This window comes from Pyrus communis, chromosome 12 (assembly GCF_963583255.1).
Source record: "Pyrus communis chromosome 12, drPyrComm1.1, whole genome shotgun sequence".
Taxonomy (NCBI): Eukaryota; Viridiplantae; Streptophyta; class Magnoliopsida; order Rosales; family Rosaceae; genus Pyrus; species Pyrus communis.
Window position 1 is genome coordinate 25,566,598 of NC_084814.1, and position 17,847 is coordinate 25,584,444.

A 17,847-nucleotide genomic window follows, 5' to 3' on the forward strand; every position below is an offset into this window, starting at 1 on the left:
CCTGTGTTATTAAAGCTATAAGTGGTAGTTTTTTGTTCCCTTCTCTTGTTGCCATTTTACGATGCTCCACCTCCTCGGTGGATCGCCATTACTTGACTTTGAAATGGTCTTCCTTGGCTCTGAGATGGCCATTATTTTAAGACCACAGAAATGAAAATATGTCTAAATTTTGGAAACCGCACTTTGGAAATGTATGGAATTGCAATAGGTACTAACTACTAACTAATTGAAATGGTCTTTCTTGGCTCTGAGATGGTCATCTTAGTTGCTCAGAGAGGGTTTTGAGCTTGTCAATAGGTACTAACTACTAACTAATTCATGTTGCAAAATTTAGTTGCATACTGATTGTTAAAAAATGTATTCTGTAATGAGTTCATGTTGATAAATGTTGAGACACTCAGTTAATCAGAGCGTTCTTTGGAGAGGCTAATGCTTGTCTAAGTATTTTGAAATTGTCGTCGGTGTAGGATTGCTTGAAGAACTCAAAGAAAATGTGGAGTGTATGTAAACAAATCTAAGGTGTATATTAAGATTATGGGGTGTGAGGGTATTATAGAGAATTACGTGGGGTGTTTTAAGAAATTTTTTTAATTGAAAAAGTAATTGTGGGGTGTATTCAACAATATGTGGGGTGTTAATATAATAAGCCATTTTCTTATGTGCCACTAATTCATTACAATATATTTAGGTACGGACATTTCGGTACACTAGGTTAGTACAATATGTTTAGGTACGGACATTTTGGTACACTAGTTTATTATAATATATTTAGGTACCAACATTTCGGTACACTAGATTAGTATCATATATTTAGATACAGAATTTTTTGGTGCACTTATGTTTTTGCATATTTTCTTATGTGCCACTGATTCACTACAATATATTTCAGTACGGACATTTTGGTACACTAATTTAGTAAAATATATTATGATACGAGCATTTAGGTAAGCTAATTAGAGTAAGTAAAATAAATATAATGAATTAAAATGTGTATAATAATAAATAATTTTAATTTTAATTAATAACATTAAATAAGATATCTATTAAATATTAAAACAAAAATATAATATGAATTTGAATTAAGTACACATTAGAGGACTAAAATCAATATCCAATCTAACACTAGATTTTTATTGAATTTTAATATTCTTCAAGAATTAAAATTCAAAAACCCTTAAAATGTGGAGTATGAAGATTATTAACATTACGACAAACCATATGTATGTTGGAAAAGTTAAGTAGTTAGCCTTTTGGTTTATTATAATTTAAGGGTAATTTTGTATGTTGCGTCTTAGCGTTTTCTTGTAGGTTAAGTATTTAGATTCCTTGCCTATTAGAATTAGGGTAAATTTTTTTATAAATAGGATGTTTTGTAATTTAGTTAGACATAAGTCATATAAGATGTAATATCTTCGAGTTATGTAGCATTTTTGGCAATTCTATAGCGTTTCTTTGTTTTCAGTTAGTAAATTAACAATCGTAGTTTTGTATCTGATTATTCGTCTGTACTACTCTACGTTTCACTATATATATAATGTGACATGCCCTTGACCTAGTTTATTAAATTCTCGCAAATTATAACAGTGTACAATCATGAATCTTCCTTTGTTATATAGGTACTAATTGTAATTGTTGAAAAATGTAAAAGGTTTGGTGGATGATTTGTCTGGGTACGTACGTATATAGTCAGATAATCTATGATACCAATATATCAGAGCCTTGAAGAGTCATTTTCGTATGAGTGGATAAACAGTAGTGGAAACATTCTCTTCTCAAATAAATTTGGCAAGCATCGATAAAAGAAAGCACCCATTGTGCATGAACAGTTAGGAATTTGGATGTATTGCTTGAAAAAAGTGATACAGATTGACTAGTAAAAAGGAAAGTGATCTATTTATAAAGACGGAGAATATTACAGTCTGGATGAATATGAAGAAAATGCACTAACTAGGTCCCCATTGCTCGGGAAACTCCTTGATGTGTTACTTTCCTTCTTGTATAAAGACAGAAAAAGAGAGAATGGGGAGATAGAGAAAAGGCCAAAAAAACCAGAGATTGATACCTTTCATGCATACGAATCATCAGTTTTATAATATATATGCATGCATGAGTCATTCCATTTGGTGAATTCCAAAAAATGAGAGCGTCTCCGTACTCTGCGCTACTCTTTATACGTGAGCAGAAATGGTAAGAAATGATGTGATGGTCAAACATTAATTAGGGTTAGGGCAGAGAGGTTGTCTGACTCTAACAGCTATATAGTTAATTAGCTAGTATTTACAGTTGCAGGGTTGGAACTTTCGGAAGGTTATAATATGGAAGATGATTTGAGTAGTTCTAGTCACAAGGAGAAGGAAAAAGAAGCAAATATTGAAGATCATGAGATTCTCAAAAAGAAAATCTCTACTCATCCTTTATATGGTTTGTTGATTGAAAATCACTTGGACTGCTTGAAGGTTCTCTCTCTCTCTCTCTCTCTCTCTCTCTCTCCCCCGGGGGGGGGGGAAATGCTCCTCCGGCCTTATGTTTGTGTGTAAATTGATATGTTCATTGGAGTAAAGGCTTTAGGGCATCCATCCTAGCTCCTGCACAAAGAACACTTTCTGATTAACTACTTATTAATTAGATAATACTTCTTGTTTATATTCTTTTCAAATTTTCAGGTTAGTGGAATCAACGGCGAACTAGAGGCAAATGATGGCTGCGGAGATATGAAACAGCTTGACTACAACTGCAATGCAAATTTAGGCGTGCTTGGACATTCTGACCTCGATCACTTCATGGTGCGTAATTAAGATCGAACCCTGAAGGCTATTATTTCACATTCATTACTAATAACCCAAATCCTTTGTCCCTTTTATGCATCATGTTAAAAAACTAATCAATTAATTAACTAATGCATGCACAGCAAGGCCTCGTTATTGGTATCTCAGATTGGATTGGAATGGATATATAAACTACTAAATTGACAGTAGTTAAAAGGGAGAAATGGAAATATTGTGTACACCTAGAAGGTGAAAGATGAATTACAAATGAAAGAAACTTATCCATTCCAATCCCCCTTAAAATGGTAGGAGTAGAAGAATGTGTTTCTTACATGTCTAACGCTTTCCAAATGAAATATCATTCACTTCTCTCTTAGATGTATTTGAAATCTAAGAGCTATTCGTTCCAATCCAATCTTAGAGGCCAAATGACACCCAAGCGTATTCAAGGAAGTTGCTCAGCACAAAGGGAAAAAATAAAGGGCAAGAAAAAGAATACTACTCAACCAAAATTGATATTCACCAACTTGCTATTAGTCGTACATCTCTTTTCCAATATTACTGGAAGTGGTCTCAAATTCAAATCCCTCTTCCTGTTGATAGTGATGCTACTCATGCATGCCACAGTTTCCTGAAAGACCACGCAATATGTGGAGGAAGCATGTGTGTGTGTGTGGGTGTGTGTATTCGCATATTCTTTTTCTATTTCAGTTAGTAACTTGTGTGGGGTTGTATTGATTGATGCGTGTGGTGGTGATCGATGACAGGAAGCATATTGCTTGGCACTTGGGAAGCTGAAAGCAGCAATGGAGGAACCTCGGCAGAAGTCCATGGAGTTCATAACTAACATGCAGTTGCAACTTGAGGATCTCACAAACAACTCCCATCTACCTGATCAACCTGCACCCGCCTCACTTTCTGGTTAGTTTGAATGACATTTTTGAAGTGTCAATAATAGCTTCGTAAAATTAATACATGAATACTAATTACTAACTACTCTTGTTCTGAACCTTGAAATTAATATCACAGGTGAAAGCTAGAGATGACTGTAGCACAAGGGCCATGGGACAAAGATGAATTCTGCAGGGTTTAAGATGTGCTTTCATAACCATTAATATGAATATTGCAGAATGGTATTTGCCACCATTGATCATGTTTGTGAGTTGTGACAATTTCAAGAACCTGTAAACATGTGTTAACTGGTCCTTAATCAAACATTAGATATCAAGAAGTGAATTTTAGGCATGTGAGTCGGTCAAAAACACTTAGGTCTTGAATTCAGAATATTTTCTTTTTAATTTTTCACCTTTTGCGGCTTAAATAGTCATTTCATATAGAGCATATGAATCGTTTACTATTAAATTTTTGAGTAATGCTAGGTAGATCAATTTTTTGAGTGCATTTTTGCTCACCACCCTATTTATGATCTGAGATTTGTACATATCCACTACACAGATCTTGAAATTTAAACTCATGTACTTGTCAGCAAATATATACTACTGTTGACGCGCAAAAAAAAAAAAAAAAACAACAATTAGAGATTAATTAATTCATGATTCTGTTTAATTAGCTTTGATTAAATTGGAAAGCATCAGAAGAAGTTTATACATTATCAGCTTAAATGTTCATGCAGTGCAGCTTATTTCTTCAAATATCTAAAGAACATCCCACTTTATTTCAATTGGTTTGGTTGTCCAGCTTAGTTGGAAACCATGCTCTCGGTCTCTTTCACGAAACCGTCTCCTGTCCAGTCTTTATCAGATTGCAATCCTTTCCGGATGGCTTTCCTCTGTTTGATTGCTTCCTGTTGTCTTGTTACTAAATCTGTATGTGTTGTAAAGTATTCGAGGGAAGCCCTGCAAATTCATCGAAAATACCAAAATAAAATACGAGTGAAATTCATTTTTCACCTCAAAAGAAATGTTCTGTTTAGATTGAACATTCGTTCTTCGTAAAGCACATACCCCCTGAAATCTTCAATGGATGAGAAATTGTGCTGTTTCATAAAATCCTTCAGCTCGGAACAAAGTTTCTTCACAACACCATATCCGTGCATCATGACCCCGGTGCACACCTGCAAATGAAACTCAATAATTTCAAATGCGCATTAAAGCTCCACTTTTGTATATGCTAAGACCTTTCCAGTGACTTCCACCAGTCGTGCCTTCCAATCAGTTATCATGGCACGTTGCCTAAATAACATTTGCAGCATGATAAATTAAGTTTCCAGAACCTGAACTAGTCATTAGACTCTTCCTAACGTAAATTAGCATTCGAGAGGAAATCTTATCTCCATAGTCCAAACCAACAATGACATCTCCGAGAGACAAAAAAAGCATCTGTTTATTTCTAAGTCAATTATGAGATGCATTATTCATTGTCAGGTTATACTGAGAGAACCTGTGATCCATTCTACAGTGGCGTTGAATGTCCAAAGAGTCGGTCACTCCACCTAACTATAGAAATCACATCATTTTAATATACAGAAACTACAACAGTTAGTTCTCAACCCACCTGAACAGTATTTGCTCCAAGAAGAATGAACTCAGCAGCATCGCCACCTGACTCAACACCCCCAATACCAGAAAGCGAGTAATCCATATCACCAAACTCTGATTTCATTAATTTTGCTATGTTCATCACTTTTGCCAATGCAATCGGATGAACTGCTTTAGCCGAATAGCCCCCAGGAGTTGAGTATCTGAGAGAAAATTTAGTCATGTTTCCCTGAGATGAATGACAATTCAAACCGAACAATATGAATTTCTGGTTTTGGCAGCATACCCCTCCACACAAGGCTCAGGCCGTAAGGTAGTTAGATTGATCCCCATTACACTCATGATGGTATTAATAGCCGCCACGCCCTCACATCCTGAGCTCAGAGCCACTCTAGCTGGCTATAAACAAAACGATAACGGATCTGAGCAAGATCACAATAGATATAACTGTCCATGAAAGTGATAAACATCTCGTAACATGCATATAATAGAAAATGTACAGAAATATGAAGAAAAAAAGTTTAGAGAAGAAACTACTGTTATTTAGAGCTGTTCATGTTGAATTTCTCAACAAGAATACAAGGAGTCAACACATCTTTAGGAATGCAAGAGAAGGCGAAAGCAAGTTAACCTGTGTGATGTCAGTAATGTTAGGAGTCATCTTTGCCCAAACAGGAACTGTGGCTTTGGCATTGATCCAGCCACAGACTTCTTCCAGAAGTGCACAGTCTTGACCAACCGCAGCACCCATCCTGCGCTCTGGCATACCATGAGGACAAGAAAAATTGATTTCAAGGGCATCCTAAGGTAAAAAATTCTGGTGTTAGATGGAAGACGATCCAAGATCAAAGTACGAAAGTTATAACAGAAATTTATTTAAGTACTATAACTTACAACTCCAGTTTGCTCAACACGGTCAATAAGTTCCTCCCAGCCAGCTTTGCTGTATTCCTCCATAATTGAAGCAATCAGAATCCTATCTGGATACTCTTCTTTTAGTTGCTTAAATTCTTTCAACATAATTTCAAGAGGTCGATCACTGATCAGTTCTATGTTCTGCCACCCAATAATTTGCCCTTTGGCAGAGCCATTTCCATCTACTCGTAGCCGAGCATATCGAGGAGTGACATTTTTTACTTTTTCTGCATCTAGTGATACCTATCAAAACATAAATTAAGATTGAATTAAAAAATTGCAATGTGAAGAGGAAAACTCAAATGCACGCAAAACAGAATACCTTAACCAACTATTATCTGGACTTCCTATCTTTAAGATCCTTTTCCTTGCATGGTAGCCACTCAACTGGTTCACAGGTCATTTTTTTAATACAAAAAGGCTAAATTCACATATTTGTCCACTTTACTATCATCAAGTTTACTAAGACTACGTAAATCACTTTAACTAAGAGATGGCATTGTAGATGCTGAAAATCAGAAAATCGCAACTAAAGAATTGTAGCAGAGAAGGACCGACCAAGATGCCACCGCACGGCAACTACTACAAACCAAATTGTTGATCTCCAGCAGGGTTTTCACACATGCATCAAAGACTCAAAATTCAACAATTTGTTGATCAGCAAATGGGCTTTCACTTTCGACAATTTTAGCCACAAAAATCACTAAATCTTAGTACTTTTCGGTCGAACACATCTGCTAACAGGACAATTAGCATTTCTATACAACATTATTAGCAAATCACTTAAACCATTTTGCTAAAATGGCACCAACTACATAAAATCAAAGATATCAAACACACATAATCATCCAAGTTTCATTCTTTACTTCATCATACGACCACCCAATATCTCTGCTAATCATCATTCTAAAATTTCGTTTCCTGGACTTTCTCAGTAACCAAACAGCTGAATTATGAAAAAGCTTATAATCAAACAGTCAACCTCGCATATTCACAATCTTTTCATCCAATTCAAACTCAGGATCCGAACGAAAGAGAGAGAGGGCAACAAGACTTACAGTTTTGGCAATCACAGCACCCCAGCCTTCATCAAAGGCCCTCTTCATCACCGTATAGTTAGTCCCTGGCGGACCCGACCCGATAACGAACGGGTTGGGCATGTGCAACCCATTAACAGTAACACTAAGATCAGGCTCCGCCTTGCTCTCGGAGGCCAACACCCTGAACCCAACTCTGCTAGGCCGAATCGAACCCAGCTCAGGACGAGTCCTTCTGGAAAACTCAGCAACTGGGGTGTTGCCTTTGATCTGCGTAAAGCTGAAAGACGCCATGGATCAAGAATTTGAGTCCCTCTTCTGCAAGTAAACTGGAGGAATGAATAACAGGAAGGAGCAGAGGAAGAAGAACAAGACGGTGATGATCGAGATTGAATCCGAGTTAAAAATATTCAGTTGGCTCTAGAGAGAGGGAGAGAGAGAGAGACGGGAGGTTGGAGGAATCGGTTGCGTCTTGTAGCATTTGATTTACTTGGATTGAAGGTGGAAAATTGGAATTTTATAATTCGAAGAGAGAATGCATGTGGATGGTGACAGACGGGATTAGCACTTGGTTGTTAACATTTTCGGGAGTTATTCCATTCATGGTAAAGGCCTGTGGTGGTGGATAAATCCAAATGGATTACATAAGAATTTCTATTTTGTCGTGACACTTAGTGTGAATGTTACATATGAAATTATACGAGGAAACAACTCAAATTAAATTTTTGGGGGCATACATTAAAAGTTTTAGGTGAAAAGTCCTACGTGGTAAGATTTTTTTTCATACATGTAAGGTTGTGTCGGATCAAAATGTTTATATCTAGAGATATGTTTGTAACCTCATTACAACACATAAAATTAATAGTGAAAATAATAATATCAATATCTCATCTTTCTATTTACTTGCATCTTTTATGTGACTAAATTACAAAAAAAAAAAAAAAAATCATGATACATTGCATTCATTTCACTTATATCTCTAACAAAAGTTATCTCTCTCTCACACTTTTATCTATTTATAACAACTTTTCTCTTTCTTACTGCATTACATGTAAGAATTATAAAGGGAAAATTTCCCAAATTGTCATGTGAACTTTTTCTCAAGTTGCAATTCGTCACATGAAAAACAAACGGAAAAGGTACCTTTTTTTATTTTAATTTTAATTTTGTTTACAGGCAATGCTAAATAGACTTGGCAAATAGGTCGTATTTGTATTATAATCGTTATTTTAATGAATCGTGTCATGTCAAATCCGCTACCTTAATCAATTCTTTCATGTAATTCGATAAATATGATGCACGGATACAACAGTTTTGTCACGCATCGCGTATCAGATATACGAATGGATACAATACGTCTCCAATATGGTCGAATACGCATCGAATACGTATCTGGATCAACAGAAACGGTGTTTGACGGATGGATACATGTATTCATGACGGTTTGGATACGGATATCCTTGCATTTAATTGCCTTTGACACAATATGGCGGAAAAAGGCCTTGGGATGGAGATGACACAATTTGGTGGAAGGAGGCCTTGCGAAGAAGATGACGCGATCTGGTGGAAGAAGGCCTCGCAGGTAGATGATGCGATCTGGTGAAAAGAGGCCATGCGAAGAAGATGATGCGATTTGGTGGGAGGTTGACATGCCTTATGTCTTCTTTTCTTTTAAATTGACATATATTCATGTCTTGTCATATCTTTGTGTTTGTGTAAAGAACGTGTTTCGTGTCAATCCATTACCTTAGAATTTTAACACACTATACACTTAACAGCAATGTGATGCATGTTTTCCATATCTCAAATGTGCGCGTTACAAACTTTGATATTTTAAATAGAACGGGTTCTTATGACTTTTCATCACTAAACACTTTATTAAAAGTAAAATGATGTTTTTACTATGCAAAAATTAAGGTGAAATTAGATGAGACAAAAGTCCATATTTCAATAAAAATTTGAAATTAAAACTTGTTTGAAGACATAAAAGTTATCACTTAGGGCACGGTTTGGTTTTGGGATCCCAAACCACCCCTTCCAACCAACCAAATCGGTGTGCTCAAATCCCAAGGCGCCATTGAGCTGGCGTGGGCTCCTAATTGTGGGAAAATGATCATCTCCTGATCCTCTTTGTGGGGATCTGAGAAATCAATTAATCATGTACGTTCATCGTACATTGTACGATCAAATTTTGTTAGATACTATTTATATTTAATTTTAAATTTTAAATTTTAAAAAATTTCTGACTGTATAATGTACGATGAATGAATATAATTAATTGATCCATTGAATCATCACAAAGAGAATCCAAAAATGATCCTTTTTCGAAGATCCAAATACCATATCTTACACACAAGCTACACATAGCAGGTATACTCTGGTAGCTCCTTTTTTGTGTCACTTTTGCTGGAGATACTGACATATTATATTATTATTATCATCAAATTTCAATCAACTAAACTTCAGGTTGCTGACTGGTCCAATATTCTGACCTATTTTTTGTCATTTATCTTCATTTTAGTATATACATTCTGATTTCGCTAAACTCCTTGAAAATCCCTGATAAGCACAAATTTGTACTGCTTATTTTATCCTCAAAAACGATATTTTGTAATGATATCTTTGCTTTTAGTTGAGGTCTTGACATGTTTATGTATTTTTTTATAGCTAGATTAATATGACAGAGAATTATATTATAAGTCATTGGTTCCCACGGCTAGTCAAATAGGTCTGGGAATTGTTTCAAGTACCATTGACCTACATTTTGTATGTCATTGGGCTTCAATAGTTTACATTGGTATTATTTAACTTTTGTGAAGGGTGAAGGAAAAGGCACGTGACCACTTCAACAACTCGGTTGCATTTATCTTTTCATTTTCACGAAAAAGAGAGAAGAAAGCACTGCTTTCTCTTCTAATATACATACCACGTCGATAACTCGGTTAAGGAATGAGAATGATTCAAAAAGATGGGCACCCAAATTTCCATTTCAAATTTCAGTTCGTGGGTTCTTAGCATGAGCATGGGTTTTGGTTATTGGTCCATTACTTACTGGTGTCAACTGATTTGGGGAAGCCACTTTCAGATTTATTGGAAGTCGAGTTGGGAGATTAAAATTTCAGTTACTAAGCAACTGGAGAGTTGAAGAAACTGATTGGGAGGCTATGATTGTAGTGAGTAAACCCAGGCGGTACAAGGCAATAACTTGGCTTTAAACCTTTATTGATTACGAGAAAAAAAGCTACGGCGAGTAGAGGGAAGACAAAGAAGAAAAATAGAAACGGCTGGGCATTAATCTTGTCAATTTGGGCTAATCATAAATGAAGCAGAAGAAGAGAAAACAAAAAGATTAAAAAAAAAGAAAAGAAGAGGATTATCATTGAAGAAGGCATCGGCAAAGGAAGGGGATTTTCAGGCTTTTTCTGAACTTATTTTTCTTTTAATTTTTATGAATTCAATAATATTTTCGGTTATGTTTCGGAACTAATTTTCCTCTAGGGCTACGATGTAGCCATGACTATGAATGCTTAAACTCTGAATTGAATTATTTTCAAGTTTTCAATTTTCATTGAATATCGTTTGCTATGCTTATTATATGCTTGATTTTAGTCTTGGTGATTAGTTACCATCTTGACTTTTTCTTAGTAAATTTGATGCAAGTTGTGCAGATAACATGCTTTCAACTTGAGTGATAGCTTCTTGCAAATAGATACCATAAATTACCTAGTAATAGATGCCATACTCGAGGATTTGTGTAGTCTTTATATAAATTTCCACTGATCGTAATGAGTTTTATTATGTTAAACTAATCCAGATGCCATGGATGGTTGCATAGTGGAATATACGTAATAGTCTAGATGCCATAAATATTACATGAGTAAGGGAAATTTGACTATCAATGAGATTGAGTACTTGTTAATAATTCGTTGCAAGAAATTAGTAAGATTGGTTATGGTGAGTCGGATGCTCTAGTGTTTTACTCGATTGAATTACAACTTGTTTTCTTGGAGGAAAACTAATGAAAAAGGCTAGAAAACTTTGAGTTTTAACGAAAATGACAAAATAAAGGGTAAAGTGAATAGTACCATGATTGACTTTTTAGTGTAAAAATGTGGTTTTTCGTTAAAGTGAACAATACTGGGAACTTTTCGTTAAAGTTCCACTTTCTTGGCTGCCACTTTTTACATTGTGATCACACGTTCTTGTTTTCATTTGTTTTGTTTTTGTTTGGGTCCAAAATAATATTTTTGGGCCAAGCGTAGGTTCGGCCCAAAGCTTTTCCAAATATACTATAGGTTGCCTAGTGGTCCCAGGCTGTTCAGTAAAGGTGGTCGAGTCCTATTGCAAGAATGAGTAGTTTGGATGAGCAGATGGGTCGAAGAAGTCCCAATACGATAAGGGGTCCTAGTGCAATATGGATTCTCGATCGACAATGAATACGACTTGAAAATGGGGGTGAGTTCAAAGTCCTAATAGGAGTAGGATTGTTCGAGATAAAGTTGGAACATAATGAGAAGTTCTAATCCGAATGTGGTCTCAACTTGATTTTAAGGAGGATTTGTTGTTATACATAGAGAGCAGAGTGCATCATTCAGGCTCCCTCCAATTCAACACACAATTGCCCTGCGCAAACCTCTCAAACATCTTGAGAATTTTTATTTTCTTTTTCCACCAACACATCTTCAGTTTGGATAAACAGCACTGTGAAGGCAACCGGCAAACATCTTTAGTTTGGATAAACAACACTGTTGCCGTAGAATCAGCCTACCAAGGAGCATCTTCAGTTTGGATAAACAGCACTGAGTCAAGGTCGACTGGTTATCTATCCAAGTCTCGGTCGAGAAGGGTTTCCGAATCCTTATTGGCAGAGGTCATCTTATTAGCCTTCTCGGCGAAGTAAGGTGTTACGAGTTACGACATTGACACATTGAACGCCAAGTAATTTTATGATTGGATACTAACAAGTGAGTTTCAAAGTTCGGCATTCTGACGGCCGAACCACATTTACGATCAAGACATATATCTTCTTTGAATACTTGCGTCCATATAGTTTGGTGTCGATTCGACGTGCTTATACTCTTACGAATATAATCACTGTGACCGAATCTGACGTCGACGATTTGTGAACTTTGAAGAACTAGCAGCCTTGTCTTCAAGCTTGAGAATCCAGATGCCGACACTTGTTCCTTCCTCGACCGCAATCGCAAAATCAAGAAGTTAGCAATGTGCTCAACGCAACATCAACAAATTGTACTCCTTGGCCAAGCTCGGCCGACGAGTTGGCACGCCCCACATCAACCGAAGGATGTAGTTAGCTCATTAGTTACTCACCCTACGCACCATGTAGGCTTTGTAATTTTTAGGGTCAACAGTTTTACTTTTAGTATCAACTCTCAAAACCATCATTATTTATTAATCTTTGTTAAATTTCACTACGTTACAATTGGATTTAAGTTAGTTGTTTAGAATTAGATTAATTTATGTGGGACGATTTTAAGTGCTTGCTTTCTATAATATCGAACGATTCGTATACTTGCGAGTATAAAATTTGGAACTAAGTTGGACTAATTTCGGTTAGTTTAAATTTCGCAACAATCCCCGATTTCTCCCTGATACATGCAATTATATTATCTATGTTTTGACGGGTTAGCTAACAGTTTGCCAACAACAATCAGACTATTAATAGAAGCTTGTCATATGATCTTTGAGTGATACCATATTTGCATTGGCCGAATGTAGGAACTGGACGCTCACCTTTCTTCTCCAGGATAATAATTTCTTCGAACTATTACTTGCCATTTGATTAGTTTGTTGCGTGAAAATTGTGATGCTTCTAACTTCTAAGCATGACCTAAAGATGACAGGGTGTGATTTTCGCATTCTCTTTCGATTTTGTATGCACTTCTTTACTTCATTCTATCCTCTAATTCTCCATGACTGTGTACTCTAGACGAGCGCGTTCCAATTCCTATGGACTGTTAGCATAGTTTTATGGGCTAGGTTTCCATTTGGACTATACTCATTAGGTTATCGAATACAAATGTAGACTTTTCTATACCTATGTGCTACGCCTTGCTGTAGAAAGCATGAATGAAATTATTGTTTAATTTCCTTTTTTTTTCCTTACATTTTCTATTTAAGTTATATGTCTGAGTGAAAATAAGAAGAGTGCACAAATTAATCATTCTCCATTAGCAATTTAAGTGTTTAATTAATTGTAATATATAGTTTTGTTGTTGCATAACATATCATTTAGAGCATGTTTACATACATAGAGATATAAAAATCAAAATCATTTTAACTTTTGAGTTTCCTATGTTTATACTTCATAAGAATATGGTATGAAAATCATTTCACTTTTAATTAACTTTCTATTGTATTTACTATAACACGTACGAAAACCAAATAATGCGAGTACTTTTCCTTCAAATCCATAATCAAATACCTACGTATCAGGAATCAAATTAATTAACTAAGTATATTGCGGCTAGTTGATCCGGTTTTCTTTCATTTCCCTATTTCTAAGGTCTTTGATTTCTTCATTTTTAGATTTACGTTAGATTTCCGATTTTAAAATTTGAAAATAAAACGTACTTAACAATTTATCAAACCTAGTTAACTATTTGGACGGTGACATTTGAAGGACCCCATGATTGAGATTGACGACCCCTCAAGGATGATCAAAGTTGGGGACTGAATCGTGAGACATGGAGCGTTGTGGTTCATGCATGATATTGGGCAAAGCTTTGATTTTGACATGTATATTTTGCTGACTCATCATGTCTTGTATTTTTCAGGATCGATCGAAGCTGTCAAGAAGCACCCAACTTTCGTGCCATGACAGCCTTCGCTTTCACCAAATTTGTTTTCATCACCGGATTTGGCAGCCAATCATCTGGCTCGAGAGAAAAGGCTAATATCAGACTAAATTTGTAAATAAAATTTGCAAAATAAATGATGTGTCACCAATAAAAATAAGCACGTTTATCATCGTTTAAGTAATAAACTAATCTTTAACTTCTATGTCATTTAATTTTTAAAATTTTGTGTGCAAATTTAATCTCCCCAGCATTATTGAGAGAAAAACTTGTGTAAGTAATCAAGATTGCGTCATCACTTATCTGTAAGGTTTGTCTCACTTGATATGAGAAAGTTGCCCCTATAAAAAAAAAAAAACACTCTAACAAGATTTTCCCTCATATGCAGTGTGATTCCACCCAAAAATCTTTAAACGGCCAGGATTGTTTCAACAAAAACGCAGGAAATTGCTTCGAATCTTTACATACGATGTCATATATGTATCTGCTGGGCTCATGAATGGGACATTCCAATTTTTATTTATTTCAACAACTTGGAAATTTGTCACTTGCCAGTGGTGGCTAGCAAGAAACCAACTTTATAAGATATTCTTGAAGATTGGATGACAACAAATTTATGATGATTGTACGTCTTTTAATTTAAACAACAATAATTAATTATGCACGTTGACATGAAATGAGGAAAGTAGTTCAATTATTTATAAGCACATGTAATGTCTATTATTTCATCGATGAGGGATTGATACTCTCAAAAATACCCCCACGTATGAAGCAAGTTGAAATTTTACCATAAAACCAATTGGCAATATGAAGAATAAACCAACTACTTATAATCATATACAAGGTTCATTCTTTTGCCGACGTGGGATTGATACTGTTAACAATGAATTTGTGAATAACTGGAGCCAAAACATTTTTCTTCTAATCTTAGTTGTTGGATTGAGAGTTGTAGTGTTAGCATGATTTCTTTACTTCTTGCACGGTTTAGCCTAGCTATCTGATCATAATCTTTGTTTTAGGAGAAGACCTGATCCTGGTTAATTGGTCAAAAAAAAAAAAAAAAAAAAAAAAAAAATCCCAGCTCCTTGTTTCGTCATAGAAAGTATACGATTATTGATTTTTTTCTTCCTGCAACTTGACTAGTCTTTGAACACCAGCTAGGAAGTAGGGTTGATCAATTACGTACAGCCTCTACTTAATTGACTAATATATCAAACTATTCATAGTTTAGAGAAATTAATGTAATCCTCAATGTCTCCCTTTACACTTATTAGTCGGTTCCCTCGTCAACTTCAAGTGTAGGTTGAACTCTGACATTTAGTCAGTTTAGAAATTTTAATAATTAATTTCGTGATGTTCAATAGCCGGAATACAAATAGAATCAAAGGGAAATTTGATATTCATATGATTCTCTTAATCATATTTTAATTAACAGATAAGATTAATTAACACCATAATCCACAAAGAAAGAATCCGAATCCGGCCAGTATATACAAAACATCATAAAATTCCTACAGCAACTAGTGTCCGAAAAATTCATGCCAAACCCGGCGACTGACAAATAATTACAGCCGGATCCACTCGCACGGATATTTGACACGGGAAGGTTTGACGAGCAGGAAACGAATTCTGAATCTTCAAAAAAGTTGAAGTTCCACCAAAAATCCACCGACAACATATTAGTATAGAGGAGCATTTGGCCTTGATCAATTAGCAGACAATAACCCAAGTTAATTACCCAGCTCGTCCTTGTAAAGATTTCTAAACTTCCCCACGACGGATTCTTCACATCCTCACGGTATCTTTACAGACGAACGGGTGGGTCAGAAGCTGAGCGGCGGACCACCTCTTGCCAGACTCCTTCTGCAAGCAACACTCCATGAAGCTCCGAAACTCCTCGGACACCCCCTCCGGCAAGGTGGGTGGCTCTCCAAAACATATGGCGCACATGAGGGTGGCCCAGTCTGGTCTCTGACCTGGAGGCAAGAACGGGAAGTGACCCATGTAGAGCTCCATCAGGGTCAGCCCCAAACTCCATATGTCACTGGCGTAGCCGTTGTAATTGCCGCCGTACGTATCCGGGTCGAATCTCTCCGGGCTCATGTAAGCGCAAGTTCCGACGTAGGAGTTGCAGGCGTCCAACGTTCGGCACATGATCTTGCTCACGCCGAAGTCGGCGATTTTTACTTCCATGTGACTGTTTACTAGAAGATTTGTTGGTTTGATGTCGCGGTGAATGATTTTGTGGGTGTGGAGGTAGTTGAGGCCGTTAAGAACTTGCCGCGCCACGTAGGCAAGTTTTGGCTCGGAGAAGGTGCCATTGGATTTAAGCAAGGTCTCGAGGGTGCCGGAGTCCATGTACTCCATGAGAATCCCGATGTCACCGGAGGGCTGTTCGAAGATTCCGTGGCAGTGGACGACGTAGGGAGAGTCTGTGCGGCGGAGGATTTCCATCTCGCGGAAGAGCTGACGGCGGACAGTGGGGTCGGAGTCACCTTGGACGAGTTTGTAAGCGTAGTTGGCTGAAGTCCGCTTGTGGCTGACCTTGTAGACGGTGCCGCCGTTTCCATGGCCGAGGACTTCGAGTCTCTCGAGGTCAGCAGCGGAGATAGCGGCACAGGAGGAAGTGTTGGTGGTGACGGCGGTGGTGGGGGCGGTGGGAGGGAGGGGGACAGAGAAACGGGGCTGGCGCTCGGAGATGTCGGGCAGGGGGAGGCGAAGCTTTAGCTGGCGGCGTTCACGGATGAGACCCATTTGGATTTGCGGTGGTTGTGTTGGTGGAGTGCGGAGTGGAGAGTTGTATTGAGATGAAATGAAATGAAAGGAGAACCCTTTCATTTATAAAGGGCTTCGTTTTTTAATGTAAGTGGGAGTGAAAAGCACGTGCGGGCCCTGCAGCCGGCGGAGGAGGGTGGAGGGAGTAGTAGCACGAACCACGAAGGTGGAAGGATAGAGAGGATGTGGATGTGGTGTCCAATTGGGGATTTTTAAGTGCTACTTGTTGAGATGATATATCGACATGTGATTAAATGACAAGTTGATAGCATGCCACTTCATTTTTTAGAAGTAAAGAAATGAAGTTTTAGCAAAAATTCAGATGAATTTGAAATGCAAAGCCAAAGCAGCCTGCCACTCATCATTCATCAATGCTCACTATAGCAAGTGGCCTTTGGCCACCCTCTCTCTACTCCATCACTCTGCAATATTTCTCATTACTTTTTTAAAACTAGATCACATATTTAGTCTGGACAGTTTGCAATAATTCTCTCTACATATAGAATGATCTTATTTTCTATCAGTGAAATTTGGGGAAGCTGTCAATAGAGGCTTAAAAGAATACAATGATATATTTATGCTGAGAAATGCATAATTTGGATTAAGCTACATAATGAGTATGTCATAGTAATTAGGTCTCATCCTCGTCATTGAAATGAGAATGAATATCATTAGGCCGTATTATTAAGTGCAAATATATACATATATCTTTAAAAAAAAAAAAAATCTCATGTTTAAATATTGAGTAGGATAGCCCAGGAATAAAAATTCATTAGTCTAGCTTCCATTTCTTGAGAAAATTTTAATTGTAACGGGAACACAAGTAGTACACTGCGTGTTTTAATAGAAGTGACGAGAAATTTCATTTTTAAGTTATTAACTTTTTAGCACACATATCTCACTATTTGTACAATGACATGTGGTGTACCATCTCGTGTACCGATCACATTGAAAAATCTATCCCATTTCTCGTGCTTATGAGTGGGACACTTATCGGATAGAGAATTATGGAGGGTAAAAGCAATAGCAACCACCCCAA

The 17,847-nt window shown here is 36.8% G+C and overlaps 3 protein-coding genes across 3 annotated transcripts; 1 reads left to right on the forward strand and 2 right to left on the reverse strand.

Annotated features, from left to right (window-relative positions):
• Nucleotides 1–2,137: 2,137 nt before the first annotated feature.
• LOC137709798 (homeobox protein KNOX3-like) lies at nt 2,138–4,073 on the forward strand. Its single transcript, XM_068448781.1, has 4 exons — nt 2,138–2,456; nt 2,664–2,783; nt 3,533–3,686; nt 3,795–4,073. Exons 1-4 carry the CDS (start codon nt 2,316–2,318, stop codon nt 3,803–3,805), a joined length of 426 nt encoding a protein of 141 aa, XP_068304882.1. The 5' UTR covers nt 2,138–2,315; the 3' UTR covers nt 3,806–4,073.
• A 233-nt stretch (nt 4,074–4,306) lies between these two features.
• LOC137710731 (dihydropyrimidine dehydrogenase (NADP(+)), chloroplastic-like) lies at nt 4,307–7,711 on the reverse strand. The gene is made up of 7 exons (XM_068449839.1): nt 7,237–7,711; nt 6,158–6,421; nt 5,895–6,065; nt 5,550–5,662; nt 5,280–5,466; nt 4,730–4,839; nt 4,307–4,621 (listed from the first exon to the last, which is right to left on the reverse strand). Exons 1-7 carry the CDS (start codon nt 7,507–7,509, stop codon nt 4,465–4,467), a joined length of 1,275 nt encoding a protein of 424 aa, XP_068305940.1. The 5' UTR covers nt 7,510–7,711; the 3' UTR covers nt 4,307–4,464.
• Nucleotides 7,712–15,453: 7,742 nt separating this feature from the next.
• Nucleotides 15,454–17,200, reverse strand: LOC137711016 (mitogen-activated protein kinase kinase 9-like). The gene has a single exon (XM_068450208.1). The coding sequence runs from the start codon at nt 16,869–16,871 to the stop codon at nt 15,819–15,821; it is 1,053 nt and encodes a 350-aa protein (XP_068306309.1). The 5' UTR covers nt 16,872–17,200; the 3' UTR covers nt 15,454–15,818.
• Between the last annotated feature and the right edge of the window lie 647 nt (nt 17,201–17,847).